Source organism: Equus asinus, chromosome 2 (assembly GCF_041296235.1).
Source record: "Equus asinus isolate D_3611 breed Donkey chromosome 2, EquAss-T2T_v2, whole genome shotgun sequence".
Classification (NCBI taxonomy): Eukaryota; Metazoa; Chordata; class Mammalia; order Perissodactyla; family Equidae; genus Equus; species Equus asinus.
In genome coordinates, this window is record NC_091791.1 from 136,403,508 (window position 1) to 136,423,973 (window position 20,466).

At 42.4% G+C, this 20,466-nt stretch overlaps 1 protein-coding gene across 10 annotated transcripts in view; it reads right to left on the reverse strand.

Moving 5' to 3' along the window:
* The window catches only part of TLN2 (talin 2), a 413,145-nt gene that overhangs the window by 97,700 nt on the left and 294,979 nt on the right, over window positions 1-20,466 (reverse strand). For all 10 annotated transcript variants that reach the window (XM_070500486.1, XM_070500480.1, XM_070500476.1 and 7 more), the window contains 6 exons: window positions 19,555-19,683; window positions 17,245-17,347; window positions 7,407-7,615; window positions 6,185-6,304; window positions 4,987-5,184; window positions 3,801-3,940 (listed from right to left, as the gene is read on the reverse strand). In XM_070500486.1, the coding sequence (XP_070356587.1) occupies window positions 3,801-3,940; window positions 4,987-5,184; window positions 6,185-6,304; window positions 7,407-7,615; window positions 17,245-17,347; window positions 19,555-19,683 (899 nt within the window). The remainder of the gene's footprint in view (window positions 1-3,800; window positions 3,941-4,986; window positions 5,185-6,184; window positions 6,305-7,406; window positions 7,616-17,244; window positions 17,348-19,554; window positions 19,684-20,466) is intronic.

The window sequence follows — 20,466 nt, forward strand, 5'->3', positions numbered from 1 at the left end:
TGAAATCTACCTGTACCTATTTTCCCTGGGTTTTGCTACACAAAAGGCACAGGGATCAAAAAATAATAGTTTAAGTCTCTCTAGGAAAGCAAAGTGCTTGCAATCCAGTTGGAGAGACAAGACAATGAACAGACAAGACACAAAGAAGGTGAGCCGAAGGAAGCAGTGATGGGGCTATGACACCAGACAGGATCCTGAACCTGTGAGGCCAGATACACGTGGGATTCACAGGGAGCATGGAAGAAAAGTAAAGCCTGGACCCATGGGCCTGGGTTCTGCGTGGAACGGGGGGCTTGACATGGAAGGGAGCAATTGAAAAGTCAGGCCTGAGTGAGATCCTTATTTGGATAAAGAGAAGAGAACATTCTAGAGGAGAGTCACCAACAGAAGGCCCAGTCTACATTTTTCTGTTTCTTACTGTGGAAGTACTGCTTGCTGGGCCATCCTTTTTTACCATCTCTGGAGACAGGAGGAAGCCTGCCTGGCAGGAACTTCAAAGCAAAGGGCAGCTGAGGAAGAGGAGCCACCTGCAAGGTCCTAGGGAGCCCTCAGGAGACTGGAGAGCACGTGTGGGGTGGTCCCGACGCTGGCACCTGTGGGTGTGAAGTCTTCAGCCCAGAGTCCTTCTGGCCAGGGTGACTGTGGTGCAAGCAGCAGCTCAGGGAAGGTGCTCAGAGGTAGGACACTCCTTCGTTCATGCAGCTGCTAACTAGTTTTCCATTTCCTTGACTAAGTTCAGGGAGCATCAGACCAGCCCCTGGTCAGAGAAAAGGCTGATGAACGGTTGACAAAGGTCTCTAGCTCCACGCAATTTGTCATAAAAGAGCCAGAGCCCACCAGTTATATGTGAAGAAGATGAACAAGCCAGAACTCAACAGAAAATGACTTCCTTCCCACTAGGCATCAGAGACCAAGGGACCAAGTTCCTCAGATGTACCTGGGCTCAGATGCAGAATGAAGAGCAGAAGAAAACGTCATCCTCTACTGCTTTTCCAGAGGCGAACCTTTTTTCCCAAAGCAGGAAGAATCATGGAGACCATAAAGAATAAAGGATTCAAGTCTGCTGACAGGAGCAGGGCAGGGCTGAGTTGGTCCAGGCCTGGGTCCCCACAGTGGCATCCTTGGGCCTTTGGGGACACTCACATGAAGGACAGGCAGGGCTTGGCTGTCTCAAGAACAGGGAGGGCAGGGGCTGGCCCCATGGCATAGTATTTAAGTTCACGTGCTCCACTTCAGTGGCCTGGGCTTCATGGGTTTGGATCCCGGGCGCAAGACCTACACACTGCTCATCCAACCATGCTGTGGCAGTGTCCTGCATACAAAATAGAGGAAGACTGGCACAGATGTTAGCTCAGTGACAATCTTCTCAAGCAAAAAGAGGAAGATTGGCAACAGATGTTAGCTCAGGGCCAATCTTCCTCACCACACAGACACATACACACAAAGAACAGGGAGGGCAGTGGGACTGAAGATGAGAGCAACAGTGATCAGATCTCTGATGCTCAACTCCAAGGGCATTTATGCACAGGAGTGTTTGAAGGCCCACATGGAATGAGGGGAGCATGCTGTGTGTGTGTGCCTCCTGCCTTAACTCCACTGGGGCCATCTCCATCTTATTCACAGTGTGTGCCCAGCACCCAGTGCTGGGCCTAGCCATAACAAGTATGTGGTGAAAATCTGTTTAATGAACAGATGAAATAATAAGAGAATGAATGAACACACTCTAGCTGGGCAGAGCTTTACCTCCTAAGAGGAGCTTGCCTGACTCACTTGACCTGGCTAGAGCTTCCACTGGAAAACCACCCTAGGGAGCAGAGCTTGCCAACATGTGCCAAGAAGCAAAGGAGAACGTGCCAGCATCTTCTCGTAACAGTTCCATCCTGAGATAACCATTTCACGTGATGATTTTAAGTGCTTACTTGGCTATGAAACCATCAGGCTGGGAACTCCCTATCTACTGCTGAAAGCCAGGACAGAGGCAAAGAAAGCTTTTTCACCAAGTCTCCAGGTGCTTTACCTCAATCTCACCACCAGGGGGCCTCCAGACACCCACAGAACCATGACACCAGGAACATTCCTAGGGGCCTGTGTTTCCTTCCTTATCTGGCTTTCAAAAGGCCAATTTATACTCTCTCCTTGTTCCCACAATTTAAGAGAATGAACAACATGTTCTAAGTTGGAAACTGTAATTTTGAAATGATGCAAAAAATTGAAGATAATGAAAAACATATGAGTTCAGGTACCTGGAACCATCAGTTAGTTGCCTTATCCAAAAGCTCTTTTTAAGAAAAAACAGTGATCAAGAGAGGGTTTTATATCAGAAACAGCTGCTCAAGAGAGAAGACATCACCCCCTCTCCTCATCTCCCACCCCCACCCAGGGAGGGTACTCGCTGGAACAATCATAAACAAAGCCTATGATGGACGTGAGGAGATGTGAGAATATTTTTCCAGTCTCTTAGTGGCTCCAGCTACTGTCTGAAGCTAAAGTATATATCTGGGGATAAATGAAGAAACTCAGGAGTTTAAGAGAACTGTCCTGACATTGTCTAATCCCACCACAAAAAAATAACACTATAAGCCAGGAGGGGACCAGAGAGAGGTTTCACCATTAGTACCATGATTGGTTATGTACTGAGAACTGAAACGAGCTTAAGCATGACATAACACACCCCTTCATCTTGCAGATAGGAAAGTTGAGACAGGTTGAGCGACCTGACCAACGTAACGAAGTTAGTCAACCGTTAAAGCATGGACGAGACTCAGGTCTCCTGTCTCTGACAACTTAAAAACAGCCACTGAGCTCCCAGGAGAGATAAAGTCATGACAAAACAAATAAACAAACAAAACCAAGCTAAAAAAATTAAAAAGTAGAATTCAAGCTATGCTTTAAAAAAAATCACTCATCTGCACATTTTGAAAAGGTTTCCAATTATAATATACATCCTAATTTCCCTGCATTTAATTTCTCACTGCTGTTAGCTTTCCAAGTATAAAGTGATGTCAGGTAATGTTCAGAAAACATGCCCACACCACACAGAAACATGAAATACCCCATCCCCTCAGTTCAGGAACACGCATGTGGGATTGCTAACATAAGATCTTCCTGGGTTGTCACTGCAGTTGCTCCACACACCAGCATTCGATCACTAGTTATTGAACTAAATTGCCACAGTGGCCCTAGAGCAAGAATTGGATTGTATTACCCACTTCCCTGGGTGAAAACAACAGAAAAGACAGACATCGACACCATCCAAAACTCAGATTCATGTTTTAATATATTTCCAGAAACAATTTACTCCCCCTCCCCCACTCATCCTAAACTAGAGCCTTTCTGCAGATGACAAATTGAACATGTTTAAATCCATCTAATTAAGATTGATGCCAGGCACATAGTAAGAGGTCAAGAAATGCTGAATAGCTAGCTGAGAATCATTTTCTTTTTTACACTCTTCAGTAATTTCTGATTTTTCATCGAGCATATATTACTTTCATAACTTGAAAGATACAACACTACTTAAAAAACATCTATTTAAACCATCATGTTTATAAATCAACGGGGTGTAAGTCTAAGCAAGGCCTCTTGAAAAGGCTGTAAGAGAAGACAGAAGACATCTTTAGTGGGAAAGGCACATGAAAAGGCGCCAGTTTAATAAAATACCAGAATCTCTCGACTCCACCTCTGACAACGTAGGACAGCACCACTTCTTTGCTCAGGAAAAGCAGCAGGACACCAGGCATATCTTTCAAACACTGAAATTATTTAAGTACACATGAAAGCACATTTTATTTCACTCTTACCTTGCAGCTGCAGCCAGGAGATTTTTCGCATTGGGGGCTCCTGGATCTACCGAGAGGGACTTGGCTGCTAACAGCAGCTTGCTGGATGCCATAGAGATATTCTTGAGGTTCCCTATCACTTGGATCTGGTCTTCTTTCGTCTGGAAGGTCAAAAGGAGCCAGAGTAATTAGGGGCTGTCCATGTCTCCTAGGCAGCATTCAGAGAGCTAGGAGCAGCATCCTGAAATGGAAGCAAGTTGTCTGTATGGATTGCATTAAGCCCAATTAGCGTGCAGATGCCTAACTTGCTGAGAGACTGCCTGGTGTCTACCCTTCCCCAAACAGATACCCAGACACAAGCAACAGGACAGAAATCCATCCCCAAGTGGGTCAGCTAAGAGCTGTGCTGTTTCACAAGGGCAGGCATTAAAAGGGGGGAGGGGAAGAGAGAGAAAAAAAAAGAGAGCGCGCACACACACACGTCAGTGCACAGACCAGGACACAATTCCAGCATGTTGCTCAACAATGCTGGAGTTGTCAAGTAGCTCCCACATCTCAGCCTGGCACAAACGACCAGCACAGTCTCGATATTCAGAGCTGACTGCATCCCGGAAGTTCCTGACTCAGGAAAGGACACATTTCTCACCTGGATTAATATCTGAGAAACAACCTCTTGTAGGTAACAGAGCAAGAAACACCCTGGATATCTCTTTTAGGGAGCTCACTGGAGCTCACGAACAAAAGAGCTCTGCAAGCCGACACCAGACCAGTCACGCTCCCTTGTTCTAAACAAGGGGTTTATCTGCTCATTTGAAGGAGGTAATTTTTAATCTTTTGACACTCAGTCCCTTCTAATGGGTCCACTGAACCCCAAATACATGATTTCTTATTATGTTATACCACATTTGAAGTCTAAGACATGGAGCTGCCCTCCCTCCAAAAAAGCGTAAGTAAAAAGATAGATTCTGCTGGAGGATCGTGGGAAAAGTTATCCTTCATCTCCAAAGAATCAACTTCACACATAAGCTAATAGCGTCTTTGGGAATGCCATTACTGTGAGGTCATGGAGTGTCCTCAGCAGGAGGAGAATGGGACGGTGTGGGCTGTTGACAGGTTCCCTAGTCTTATTTGCCCAATTCGCCTCAAGGGTGGATGGTCCAGCAGAGGAGAGGCAATGGTCAGCTCCAGTCACTCCCTCCACACTCACCTGAGCTTGGCCCGCCATCTCAATGCCAGCATCGAGGAATTCATCAAAATCATCACTGAACTTTCCAGAGGCTGCAGCCAGCTCACCGGTCTGGCCCCGGGTGGCATGGACCACTTCCCCAGCAGACTGGTTTAGATCAGCTGCTGCTTGGTTCAGTTCACTCTGGGCTTCCTGGAAAGGCTTCGTGCTTGGAGGTAACTATGGGGAACAGAAGACATATTCCAGGAGAAGTTTTACTTTGCATGGGAGAAATAAAGGAAGGTATCACAGAGGGAAGACAGACTCTCCAGGGATGCATTTCTGAGTCATCTAGACTAAAAGGCTCTGTGTGGCTGAGCCCATGGCAAGTTTGACCTTCAATATATATTCATTCACTCATTCACTTAAGTTTATTGAACACCTATTCAGTGCTAGATACCTCAGGGGCTGTAGTTTCCTAAGTGGCAGAGTCAGGACTCATACCCAGGAGATCTGACTCCAGGATCCACTCTCTGACCACCCTCTATTTTGGCTCTCTTAGATGGAAACTCTCAAAGGTTTAGCTTTCTAAAACTAAAAGGCAGGTGCTAATAAACTTCAAATCCTATTCTTCCAAACTAATAGCCATCGATTTTGCTTAATAGTGGTCTTTGCTAATAATATAGCTTTTCTATAGAATTGTCACTAGCAGAACTGTAACAGTTTGTGAAAAGCTCTGGCGAGTTAATCTAGACTATATCAGTCACACTGCATACATTGCTTGCATATTCATACCTGGTACATGCAGGCACCAGGCAGAGCAGACACAAAGGTGAATGAGCCCAAGCTCCTCTGAAGGGGGCTCATAAAACAGGGATGGGAAGGGGCCCCAAGCTGAAATTTTTCAGAGTACTCGCTCTCTCAATGAGTCTTGGACACACGTCTCTCCATCGCCTGATTGTCACTGCCTGAGATGTCCCGATAAGAAGTCAGCTGATCACATACCCCTCTTTCCTGTCTCATTGGGATGACCAGACAGTAAGCAGCAACATAAGCTCACAGAAAAGGTAACTTTGAAAGCTGAGCACAAAGCAAAACAAGGAAAGGAAAATTGGGAGGAAAGATAGGGCTCCTGAAAAAAGGTTAGCTGCCCGGAGATCCCGTGGAGAGGAGAAGATTCCATTCACATCTAAGGCAAGCCCAGTCCCCAAGTGCCCCTTCCTAGTCCAAAACCTCTCACCGAGTCTACAAGCAGCTTCTTGCTGGACTCCCCGATGCTCTTCAAGGCCACATCCACATCCTTCTGCCCAGGGAGGCAATTCACACAGTTATTCAAGGAGTGCGAAACGGCTTTGGCCACCTGAATACGCAGAGGGAGAAAAGCTCTGTAAGAAAGCAGCTTTTGGTGCAAACATTTTTGCACATGTGTTGGGAATGAGCAGTGACAGTACGCAGAGCTGAAAAAGATCAGGAAACTATCTGCAGCATCTACCTGACACTGTTTACTGTTAAATCACCTCATCAAGGCCTCTCACTGTGTTTAACATCCTGTCCTGGCAAAGGGTCTGATACAGTGATACAGTACACCCTACCTGCTCCCCAACGCCACGCTAAGTCACGACTGTGATTCAAACGAACTCTCCAATATTATGTCAGGTTCTAAAACAAAGATATCTAATACCAAGAGAAACAGAAATAGCTCCCTTCTTTGGAGTCCTGCTGAGGTCACCGAGGGGGAAGTAGGTCTCGAGTTCTTTGGCTCACAGTTAGCTAGGCCTGTGTCTGATTTCTGCTCAGCGACCCTCTGGTGCCATCACCCCCACATCTCACTCCGCCCAAGGGCAGGTGGGATGTTCTGAGAACTTCCAGACCAATTTTGAGCTGCTCACATGCTAGTTTTTAAGGATGTGTGAGGGCTCTCTTTGCACTCTTTGGTACCCTCAGTTAAACGGTAATACAGTCTTTGGGAGTGGGCTGTGTTCTTCTCTTTAATCTAAACCATCTCCTTCCCGGCTCTCGTCTAAAGCTTCACATAGATGGTCTCCAGCCTACTAGTTTCATCAGGTAGTCAAAGACTCATCCTAAGAGGCAAGAGAGTCAAAGCTTAAAACTTTGAGCGGCTAGACCAAGTGTCTCTCCCTCAACTCCTAGGCCAGGGAGAGGAGCATACTTAGGCATACACAGGCCCCAAACAAACATGCGTCCCAGCTCCTAAAGGTCCAAGGACAGGTCTCAACCAAGCCCCCCATACTCTGTTGACTGAATTACCAGATCTCACATTATGGGGACTACTAGGCAATACTTACAAAGGTGGATAGTGTGTATGACCAGCATTGTTATGGCAGTTTGGAAGGTTCTGAAAACACCGAGTAAAAGTGTTCACACAGGAAAAAGTGCCCAGGAGACAGCCTGCTGACATGCCCACCTTAATGATAACCATCATTACCAATGCCATGCCTCACCTGGGCTAGTCTCTGCTGACTCTCTGCGTCTCCAGGTGCAATCAGGGCCTGCTTGGCTTCTTGGATGAGCATGGCTGAGCCCTCCATCACGTCTCGAGCAGAATCTAACATAGCATGCGCAGCCGCGGGGTCACTTGTAGATGCAGCTACTCCCCGGGCAGCCTGGGCCAGTGTTTTCAGAGCTTGGGCCGTCTCTCTAGCAGCCACCCCTGGGGATAAAAGCCCGCCAGATTTTCTATTAGATTCCAGCTAAAAGTCTTACTTTTACTTGGGAGTAAGCCTCTAGACTGGAGTCTCCTAGAAAGGAGAGAGCCCTCTGATAGTGTCTGCCATAGGTGGGCTCCAAATTACTCTTCATAAGGTTTGAATTGCTGTGCTTCTCAAAGAAGTAGCCTGTTCTGGCCCTGGATCAATCCAAGAGAGATGTTACAACAAATGCCATGCTAAAAACGATTTCCCTCTGGTTCCCCTCACTCCCACTGCCTCACATGTCCAGTGACCTACAACACCAAGTGCATGGGATCAAATACACAGATGAATCATTCAAACCCACTTTTCTTCCCAATTGTCTTTATTGAGGCATAACTTATATACAATAAAGTGGACAAGTCTAGGTGCACAGCTCAGTGCATTTGTACATATGTATACATCCACACATCTACCACTCAGATGGAGACAACACTGCCACCACCTGTACCCTGTCAACAACCTCTCACACCAGAAGTAATCACTGTTCCAGCTTTTATCACCATAGACTAGTTTTGTCTGTTTCTAAAACTCCATGTTGATAGAACCACGCACTATGTATTTTTTTGTGTCTGCTTTCTTTCTCTGACCATAATGCTGTGAGATTCACCCACGTTGTTACATGTAGCTGTCCATTCCTTTTTTTTTTTTTTGCTGTGTAGTATTCCAATATAGGAATATAACAACATTTGTTTATCCATTCTTCTGTTGATGGACATTTGGATTGTTTCCTGTTTGGGGTATTATAAAAAAAGCTACTGAGAAAGTTCTTATACATGCGTTTAGGTGGATGTATGGAATCATTTCTCTTGGATATAAACCCAGCAGCTAAACTGTTGGGTCATAAAGTAAGAGTATATTTAGCTTTAGAAGATACTACCATTTTTCACAATGGTTTTACCATTATACACTCTACCAGCAACGTGTGAAAATTCTAGTTGCTCCACATCCTAGTCCAAACTTGCTATTGTCAGATTTTTTTATTTTAGCCACGCTGGGGGATGTGCAGTTGTATCTGAGGTTTAATTTTTATATCCCTAATAAGTAATGATGTTGAGCACTTTTTCACACACTTAATGGCCATTTGGATATCCTCTTTTGTGAAGTGCCTGTTCATCTTCAAATTCACTTCTAAAGATAATGGGATTTGGTAATAAACCAGGTATATAAACTAGTCCTTAAAACTATAGCGCCACCTCCTGTAGAATGAAGACAAGCCTTCCTATATGGCACCTAGTGCTTGGCACATCCAAGGAGAGGATCAAGACTGGAAATGCCAGAGCATGTAACAAAAGAATCAGAGAACTGCAGAACAGCCAGCCTCAAAGCTCATCTCACTGAGCTGTTTCAGATGAGGCCCAGCGCTGAGAAGTATCTTGTCCATGAATATGCTTGTAGAGGCAGCACCAGAGCTACATGTGAGGTTTCTTAACTTCTCGGTCAGACTCTCTGCACAGTGCTCTTTGGGACAGAGACCTATGAAGGAGTCTTGTTACAAGATGTAACATCTGCATGAAAAATACACAAATCAATTTCTCTCACTAAACTTTGAGGTGACTATTTTCTAAAGCCTTCAGCTGGATGGTCTCTGGGCTCCACTGCGCGTGGCCTTTACCAGCCGTTGCTTCAGCTGAGTCGGGCACAGACGCAGCAGGTGGTCCTCTCCTTACTGCAATAAAGAGTGTGAAAGCCCCAGATCCATAAAACAAGACAACTTTGCAATGCTGCAGACTTGCTAATCTGTAAATATTTAGTAAGTCACACAGCTGGGAAATAACTCTATGATCTAATCAAAGCACATTACAAAGCTGCCAATCTACCGTTTATCAGATGGCACTTCCGAGTGCAGCATGTGGAATGAAAGAATTTTAAACAAAGTGTTTTTTATGGCAGAGAATAAGCCCCGAAGAGAAAACACGAAGACGAATAAAGCTGAGGTGAAGGAGAGAAACCAGCTGAGTAGAGCAGTCATTCCACATTATGTTGAAGCTTCCAGCACAGGGCTGAAGGAAGTCCCTGCTCAGAAGAGCATACGATGTGCTTAGGACCTCACCTGGCTCTGGCTCTGCTGCTGATTAGCTGTGTGGCCTACACTGTTGCCTTTCCCTCTGGGCCTTAGTTTCCCACAGGTTTTAGGAGAGGCTGAGATCACAGCTCTGACTGTTGAAAATTCTAGGCTGTGATTTCTAGACCTCTCCTCTTGCCTTCCCATTTATCATATGGAGTCCTGAATCCATTTCTATTTGAGTTGTATATGACTTTGGAAGAATAAACATTTATTATATGCAATGAGAAAAGTCATGTTTACGTAGAAGTCATTTACTGAAAAACCTTTTATAGACTCAATTTTAAAAAAGGTAGGGCCAGCCCCATAGCCGAGTGGTTAAGTTCACGCGCTCCGCTTTGGTGGCCCAGGGTTTCGCCGGTTCGGATCCCGGGTGCAGACAAGGCATCACTCATCAGGCCATGCTGAGGCGGTGTCCCACATAACACAACCAGAGGCACTCACAACTAGAACATACAACTATGTACTGGGGGGCTTTGGGGAGAAGAAAATAAATAAATACATTAATTAAAAAGGCAGAAACCAGAAGAGCTGAATTCCAAAAGCCTAGGCTTGTCCATCCCATATATATATTCTGCCAAGGGCTCAATATGAAATCTCAAGGAACAGCAAAGATTCTCTTTGGAGGCATCGAATTTCCCAGAAAGAGGAACACCACCATCAAAAGAATGAAACAAGGCCACCAGAGGACGTTGAGCCCAATGAACATCCAAGGCTGTACATGGCTGAATTCATGGCAACATTCTCAATGGTAATGATGACAATCATCGGGATCATGTCTGCAAGAAATACCACCCTCCAAATGAAACAATTCCTATAGTCAAGTATGCATTACAATGTCGGAACTGTCAGTGGGAAGTACTAAAGCAGATTACTGTTTCAATAACCACAATGCTTTGAAGACACAGATTATTTTCACAGTATTCTTGCCATCTGGATCTTAAATTATACTCAGTAACAGAGTCTTAAGATGACATATCACTGATATGAAATATAGTGGAATTGTTTGTAATGGTAGTTATTTTTGATCAGAATTCATGTAGATTGTGTGTAGAAAGCTTTAGACTACATAGCAAGCTCACAAGGTAAAAACCAGGTATGACATATTTTTAATATCTCAAAGGATCTGAAAGGGTTCTATGCAACTGTATTCAGCCGAGCAGAAATGTATTTTGAATACTGTACTGGCCAAACAAAAACATATCTGTGCTAGAATCCAGCCCTGTGGCCCCTAAGGTGTAACTTCTGAATATCCTACACACCGCAACTGAGGGAACTGAGACCCAGGGAGATGTCCACACTTGCGCTCTCTCCCTGCTTCCCATCCATTCTTCAACTTTCATGAAACTGCCTTCAACAAGGAGAGCAGTGACCTTGTTTCTCCTTATGCCAATGGATGCTTCTTAAGTCCCTCTCTTAGGTGACTTTCTGGGCAGCAACTACCCTTCTGGCTCTAGAGACATCCCTCTCTCCTGGTTTCCTTGCTCTCTCCAAGACTGCATGTTCTCATTTCTTTCAAAGATTTCTATTGCTCAGCCTTCTCCTTAAATTGTTGAGTTTCTCAGGGTTACAGCTGATAAAGTTTTTCTCACTCTACCACTCCACCTAGGCAAACTTATCTACCTCCACAGTCTCAATCATTATTAATTTATTACACATTTTCAAATCTTTATCTCTAGCCCAGCATTCTCTACTGAGCTCCCGAGGCAAATATCTAACTGTCTAATGGGCACCTCTGTTTAGATATCTTGCAGGCACTTCAAACTGACTACATTTGAAGTTGAACTTGGTATCCTTAAACTCCAGCTCCCAACACACCTGCCAGAGTTCCTGTGTTTCCATCACAGTGATGCATACAACTCCTCCTTCAGCTACCAGGTCAAACACTTAGAGCTGTCTATGTTACTTTCCTTACTCTCATCCCTGCCAATTCCCAACCAGTCACCAACAACTGTCAGGTCTCTATTTCTTTAATCCATCTCTTCATCTCCACTACAGGCCACTCCCATCTGTTATGTGGATGAATGCAACAGCCTTCTCACTGGTCTCCCTGCCTCCAACTTATCTGCACATGAGAGGAAGGGAAACCTACATAAAAGGGAATCGAAACTGTATCCAGGATGAAACCTCTTCGATATTTTCACATACTCTTAGGTTCAATTTCAAATGATTTAAATTGGTTTATGAGGCCCTTTAGGACGTGCCCCCAACCTACCTCTCCAGCCTTATCTTCTGACTCCTTACCCTCCTTCCTTTTACTTGAGCCTTTCTCAGTTCATTTGGTTAGGCTTCTTTTCTCTCACCTTTGGAACTTGACAGATGCTGTTTCCACTTCCACCACCACCTGCTAAAACTAAATGGTGCTACTTCTAGGCTGATTTTCAGAGACCAACTAGACAGTCTGTCATCCTGGATGTTATCAGTATTAGATGATGGAACTCGTAAAGTATTCTTCTCTCCATTAAAGATGCTTTTCATCACCTACACAAAATCTGGCAAGATTTCAGGAATGTGTAGAAATTCTTGAAACTTAAAAGCATGGGGCATATGAGAAATTTAAGAATTTATATATGCTTTTGCTTCTCCTTGAATGCTAAATGAGTGTTACACAATCCTTAAAAGCCTGATCAGGCATCACTTACTCTCTGAAAATTTCCCTTACCCTCCCTTTAGAACAGAATTGTTCATATTATTGCAGATAGAATATTATACTCTGCCCTAACTCTTTTTATGCTCCTATTGTGTTACTGTCAAAGCAATGAATATACATAGTTTTTAAAAACATCAAAGAGGATTTTGCTTGTAGTAATGGCAGAATAACTTATTGCAGATGAACTCTCCTTCAGGGAAACAACCAGAAATACTGGGAAAAAAAATACACAACAAATCTGTTTGAAGGCACTAGAGAGATACCAAGGCACCAAGGTAGAGAGGGCCAAGATCTTGAAGAGAAAGAAAGCACAGAGAAGTGAATACAATGCTGCTTTTGGAAACCTCAAGGCATTTCCTAATTTGGAAGCTGTTAACCAGAAACTGGGAAGCTGAGCAAAGCTTCCTGAAATCTCATGGGGCTGGGAAGATTAAAAAAAAGAAAAAGCATATTCTGAGCTCAAGAAACAGAATGGCCCTGGGAAACACCACAGACATTTCGATGAGGTGCCCAGAGGCCTACACCCTAAAAGGTAAACTGAAAATACACTTCACAATTTCCAGTCAGTTCAGTCCCTGCTCATATTATGGTGACCTGCCCTATCTTAACCACATGCTGGAAGAAAAGAATAATTCTCTGTAGGAACGAAACACAATCTGGAGCCTCAAATTATCTATACAATGTAAATACCAATAATTAGCATTAAATAAAAAAAATCAGAAACAGCAGGAGATAAGAATCAATGGCTAAAAACTAGCAAAAAAAAAAACAGACAATAAAAACAGGCCCATAGGTGATTCTGATATAGGAGTTATTGGACCTGGACTTTAAATAACTGTGATAAATATGTGGAAGGAATTAGATGACAAGATGGAGAACTTCAGCAGATACATGGAAACTATAAGAAATCAAATGGCTATTATAAAACTGAAAAATATGACATTTAAAATTAAAAACTCAATAGGAGGGGTTGAAAGCAGAACACACACAACTAAAGAGAGGAATAGTGAGTTGCAGATGGATCAAAATATTAAGAATAAAGCATGGAGAAGAAAAATTATAACAAATATAGAAAAGAGCAGAGGAGACACAAAAAACAGTGAAAATCTTTAACATATGGGGTAACTGGAGTCTACAAAGAGGAAGAAAAAAACAGAGCAGAAGCAATATTTGAAGATAAATGGTTGAGAGTTTTCCAAAATTGACTTATAATAACAAATCCCATTTTCAGTGAGTACTACAACCCAAAGCAAAATAAATACACAAGAAAATTACTCTAGGCATATTGCTTGAAAAAAGACTGAGAAAATTCAAAAAGCAAGTAGAGGGGAAAAATAAAGCTACATACTCTTTAGAAAAGTAAATTGACAGCTGACTTCACAACAGAAATAAAGGAAGCCCGAAGACAATGGAGTAACATCTTCAAAGTGCTGGAAGAAGATTACTGCCAATCTACTATTTACTAGTAAGTGAAATTATCCACCAAAAATAAAAGCTAAACAAAGGCATTCTTAAACAAACACACAGTGAAAGAATTTGTCACCCACAGACTCACACTAAAGGAAATAAAGGAGGTCTTCACGCAGAAGGAAATAATCCCAGGTGGAAGCACATGCAGATACAGGACGGAGTGAAGAGCAATGGGAAGGGTTAACATGTGGGTGAATCTAGATGAACACTGATGCTATGAAGCATTGAGATTGTATAGAGGAGACTAAATTATATGTAGATAGAAAACACACAAAAACAACAATGAATGAGTTGGAAAAATGTGTCACAAGATTCTTGGACTGTCCAGGAGGAAGTAAACACACTAACTTGTATTAGACTTAAAAAAATCATAAAAGGCTAGTCAATGAATATACAACTAACAAGCTAATCAAGAGGATAGAAACAGAATTTAACAAATACATATGTATCTGAAAAAAGGCAAGAAAGTAGAGAAAAAGGAACCTAGAACGGGTAGGACATATAGAAAAATAGTGAGATGATAGATTCAAGCCTCATACATCAGTAATTATGTTATATGTAAATAGACCAAATATTCCAGTTGAAAGAAATGACTGTCATGCCAACAACCGCTCTCTGCAAAATAACACCTTCATGATACTCACAAGATATGCATTAAATATAAGCATACAGAAAAGTTGAAAATGGGAAAAGATACATCATGCACACTATAATAAAAATAAGAGCATCTATGTAGACAACTATAAAACACTATTGAGAGAAAGGGAAGGCTAAAAAAGTGGAGGGACATACCATACTCAAGATTAGAAGGCTCAATAATGTAAAAATGTCAATTATTTCCAAATTGATGCAGTGTAAAGCCAATTTAAAAACAGAAAAAACAAACAGGTTTTTTTTGGGGTAGAAAGTGATAAGCTGATTCTAGACTTTATGTGGGAATGCAAAGGGCCTAGAATAGTCAACACTACTTGTGGAAGAATGACAACAAAGGACTTGTATCAAGCATGCATTAACACTGAGTATAAAACTGCAGGAGGAAAATGTGGGACTAAGGTAGAGACAGGCAATTAATTCAATGGAAAAAAGTTGAAAGATCTGAAAATGACTAGCACATATATGTTCACTTAATTGATGACAAAGTGGCACTAAAGACCATTGGGGAAAGAACGATCACTTCAATGAGGGGTGCTGAGCCAAAAGATATCCATGTGGAAAAACAACTAAACAAGGATCCTATTTGCATACATACAAAACTCAATTCCAGATGGATTGTGGTTCTAAATATGAAAAGTAAAACAACAAAGCTTCTAGAATGTAACAGAGGAGAATATCTTCATGATCTCAGAAACACAAAATTTTTATAAGGACACAAAATGTACTAACAATAAAGGAAAGGAATTATAAATTGAACCATACTAAGGTTCTAAAAAAATCTGTTCACCAAGAAACATCTTTAAGAAAGTGAAAAGGTAAGCCACAAGATAAAAGAAATACATATAAGTGACAAAGAATTTCTACAAATAAATAAGAAAAAGATGGATAACTCAAGTTTAAAAAAATGAACAGGCACTTCATAAAAGAAGATATCCGAATGGCCAACAAATATGAGAAGGGTCCTCAACTGCATTGTTCAGAGACATGCATATTAAAACCATAACACGCTATTACTACACATTCACCAGAATGGCTAACATTGGCTGACAATACAAAGTGGTGACAAGGATGTGAACAACTGAAACTTTCACATACTGCTGAAAGGAGAGTAGCTGAATAGATGCACAGCCTATGACCCAGCAATTCCATTTCTAGGTATGTACCTGGAAAAGTAGGGATGTATGTTCACTGAACAGCATGTACTAGAATTGCTCAGCATCATTATTGGAAATAACCCAAATACCCATCAACGGTCAAAAGAATGACAAACAGGTATATTCATACAATGAAATATTATAGGAAGCAATAGAAATGAAGAACTTCTGTTGCATATAAATAGATGAATCTCACAAACATAATGCTAACAAGAGTAGCTAAGACACAATGGACACATATGACATAATTCCATTTATTCATAGCTCAAAAACAGGAAAAATTAACCTCTGCTGTTAGAAGTTGTGGGTGTTTAACTCCAGGGGAGGAGAGAGGGCATATAGTGATTGGGAGGGGGCACAAGGGCACGTTTGGGATGCTGGAAATGTTCTGTTATTTGATCTTGGTGGTGGTTTCTTGAGTGCACTCAATTTGTGGTAACTCATGAAGGTATAGGTTTAGGACTTATGCTCTCTTCTGGATGTGTATTATACTTCAATAATAGTGTATATTTCAATTAAAAAAAAGTCAAGTACTACCGTATAGCAAAAGCAACAATCCATAACCACTCCTCCCCACATGGTTCCTACTCTTAGAGCCACTCAGTTCTTTAAGCTTTCTTCTGATATATTTCATATTCCCAAGTAATGGGCTTATAATGAAACTTCTTGATGTTTCCATTTTAGATAGCTATAGCCTTTCTATTATGTCTACCTCCTACTAGGATAACATTTCTTATATAGCCTGGTGTTTTCCTAGAGTTGATAATTACACAATCTGTTTCTTACATAGACTCCTGTTGAAGGTGTCTCCTGCCTTCAGGGGTACCTGGTGTCTCCAATACTCAAACCCTCCCAGGGTTCTGCAGCACAAATCAGTTTGTTTCTTGTTGGCTGCCCTATCCCTGGAGACACTTAGGTTTTTGTTTACTGGCTCTATCAGTTACCACTCATCTGTCTCCTTCCATCTTCACAAATTTCATTGACTTATTTGTTGTTATCTCCTCTTTTATTCTTTGATTTGTTGCTGTTGCTTTTTTTTTTTGAGGAAGATTAGCCCTGAGCTAACATCTGCCACCAATCCTCCTCTTTTTGCTGAGGAAGCTCGGCCCTGAGCTAACATCTGTGCCCATCTTCCTCTATTCTATATGTGAGACACCTGCCACAGAATGGCTTGATAAGCAGTGTGCAGGTCCATGCCCAGGATCCAAACTGGCAAACCTGGGCCACTAAAGTGAAGCGTGTGAACTTAACTGCTACACCACCAGGCCGGCCCCGCTTTGATCTTTTTTTATTCCTTTACTTTAGTGGAACTTTAAGAGACAGTCCCAGAAGTCTATAATTACTATTTGCTGCAAGTCTAATTGGGGTCACCCACAAACAGTGTGGGGTAATCATTTTATTAGCCTTTGTATGCTTATTATCAAGCCTACTAACAAGCACATGGAATCTGCTTGAAAAATCTGTATTGAAGAGCTAAAAAAAAAAAAAAAATGGTCAGGTTCATTGTCAAATCAAAGAAGCCCAGTCACCGGCCCCCACTACCCCCACCCCAGGGGTCTGTACCTGGCAACATGGTGTCACGAAGGGTGCGAGTCTCACCTGTGTAGTGCTCATTGCCCTGAGCAGCACAGGTCAGGAGCTGCGCCATGGAGGAGCCCACTGCTTTGGAGGTACTTCCCAGGTCTTGAGCACATTTTTCCAGCTATGAGAATATTCAAGGAGGAAGAGAGCTCAGAAGAAAAGAAATATCCACTGAAGTCTTAGCATAAAATTGATGCAGATCAAACCTTGAGCCTTAGCTCTTTCCCACCTTATCACACCAGTGGTGCCAAGAAGTAGCGAGATAGAGGGGAAAGAGCCCAAGCTTCAGAATACACGAATCTGGGTCCACACCCTGCCCTCTGCTCCCTTCCCCTAGTTGTGAGCTGTGAGAGAACCTCTCCAAGCGTTGGCTTCCTCGGGAGATCATAATACTTAGGTCAAAAAGTTTTCAGAGAATTAATGTAGGTACTCAGCAAATGGTAGCTATTAGTACTATGCCTTTAGAAGCTAATTTAGAAAGTCTGCAACAAATCCTTAGCAAGAATTCATTATGCCTTGGCAGGAAGTGGGCAGACATCCAGCTGTATCACCTTCCTGGCATGTGGGACCATTAACATTGTTCAATTTGATCATTATACTTTAAGGAGTTCTAACCAGAAGGAAATGCAATAGAAATAGAGGCTTGGAGTGGTAAATGAGATTATGAAAATGGGCAAAGTGCTTGCGTCCCATGAATAGTACGTCATCTTGCTTTGTAAACTGAATAAATAATTCAGAGAACAAAGTCAGTGAAGGCCTAGGGTATGGATAATTATTTGATTACTAGATGAGGACAACATTTTGGAAGAGAACTTCTAGGCATACTGCGACCATGCAGAAAGGCATCAGAGAATGTATGCATTTTTAACTCCGCAACATATTTCCCAAGAGAGGCAAAGCGTTTAAATAAATGGAGCCTGGTCCATTACAGCCAACAATATGTTATAACACAGTACACACATTCTCCTAGCACAAATAATTTCTTTAAAAATTACATGGTGTTTCCTGCATTCTAACTGACCAGTTATTTTACATAAAAGCAGAATTCATGTCATGCCAGCCTCTCTTGGGCTCACTGGAGTACAGGAGTTTGCAAAGAGACATCTGGATCACATTGCAAAGCTGTTAGCCCTGGAGCCAGTCCTAACTTTATCATTAGATGGGTGACCTTAGTTAAGTGACTTAACCTCTCTGAGCCTGCCTTTGTCTTTATAATTAGGGATAGCTTGACTTAAATATTTTCTGAGCGCTTCCTATGTACCAGGCATCGTTCTGTGGTAAGTTAGATGCTCCCCAGTCCCTTTACGCTCTGCAAGTCTTCAGTTCACCCAAAGAGCAGCAGTGGTTAAGAGCAGACGCTCTCAACATGAGAGATCAGAGCACGGGCTTTCGAGTCCTGTAGATCTGGATTTAGACCTTGGTTCTGCCGGTAACTGGCAGATAAACATTTGACAGAATAGTGGCAACCCCCGCCCCTCTGTTTTCTCAGCTATAAAATGGGATTAATAAAACTTGCTCATTAAAATTACCACTAGGATAAACTAGACTGTGTGTGTGCATGTATACAACACTTAACAGGTGTTTACTAAATGGTGGTATTTTATTAGCAATGTTCAGTAATGTGGGAAAGGAGGTACAAACAAATGAGAAGGATTGGTAAAATTTTAGCCAAGCAAACCCTGACATAAGCATCAGGAGGCACCACAACATGACCAAATTAGATCTCTGGTGCCATCACCCCTCTTGCAATGTGGCTTTACTGTACTGAAGCGCCTTGCTGTTGTCCATCCCAGAGCCTTACACTAAGTAAATGTTTTTCAAGAACGTGAGTGTTGTAAATATTTTCTGTGCCCAACTTTATAAGCTCATCGCCACCCATTTCAGAGATAAAATCCCTGAGACACAGAGGAGATGAAGGACTTGTATACAGCTAGTTGACGACACAAAACTGCACCTAGAAGCCAGAACTCCTAGTTCCAAACCCAGTTCCTCTGGCTGCACTGGGTACTCTTTCCAGAAAAAGGCCACAGGATTAGAACACTGGCCTCAAACACTAGCATGTGTCTTGTTTATAAAAAAGAGGGATGAATATTAACAGATGCCTGTCCATTCCTGGACAAACCCCAGGAAAGCACACACAGAACCATCACTAGAGGCCCCTCAGGGTGATCTTGATCCTAACACAGTTCTAAAGAAAGGTGGCTATTCTAGGGCTCTGCATTAAAAATGCTTAAAATTTAGGCACACTAATCCCGACTTCTAAAAATGCCTGAACATATCGTAACAAACGTAGAGACCCACCACGCAGCTGGCTCCAATACCTCTTACCGTTTCCCCTGGAAGTGGTTTCAGCTGACTCTCCACGGCCGCCATCTTGGCATCTTGCAGTTCATTCTTGAGTGTCTGCACAGTGCTCAGAGCTGAATCGATTTCCATAGGACCACAGGCTTCATGGGCCTATCAACAGAGTTGGGAATATGTGTACACAGTCTGCTTGGGAAAAGTGTCCCCAGGACTTCGCAACATAGGAAATACCTTTCTGGATACAACCAATGATTCTCCAAATCCAGCAATAGGAAGCACGGGTAGCAAGCATTCCTAAGCAAGCAAAATCAAGCTCCATCAGGACTCTAGTTCTGGGTTCCCTAAATAATCAATTCTGTATGTCTCATAACTGGAGACACTTAACATCCCCTTGAAGGTATTTTGATCTGAAATGCATTTGCCTCTCAGAAAAGGGGATCCTTATTCACTGTGTCTGGGTTCTAGAGATGGGGCACCTGGCACAGTATGTGTACAGCCAGAAGCTTGGGAATCAAGTGGTGAATGAATGAATGAATGAATGAATGAATAAACAAACAAATCCGGGACTCTGGGGACAAGTCTATAGCAACCTTATTGATTCCCTTTACAAATTTCTGGATTATAAACCATCATCTTTCCATATTGAAGATTATGAAAGATTCTTTTCCTTAGTAAAAATTTTGTTTTAAAAAAACTTCGTGCTCTTGCTCATTTAGAACAGTGGTCTCCAAATGCTTTGATCACAGATCCCCAAAAGAAGTATGTTAATAAATTATACACATGAAATAACTACTGATCAGTATATTAAATACTGGTAAATCAATTTTTCCCTTTTCATGTAATAATAACAGCAGCAGCAGTAAATACTAATTGATTGATTTCTACATGCCAGTATTACCAGGTGAGGAAACTGAGGCAGAGAGAGGTTAACTAACT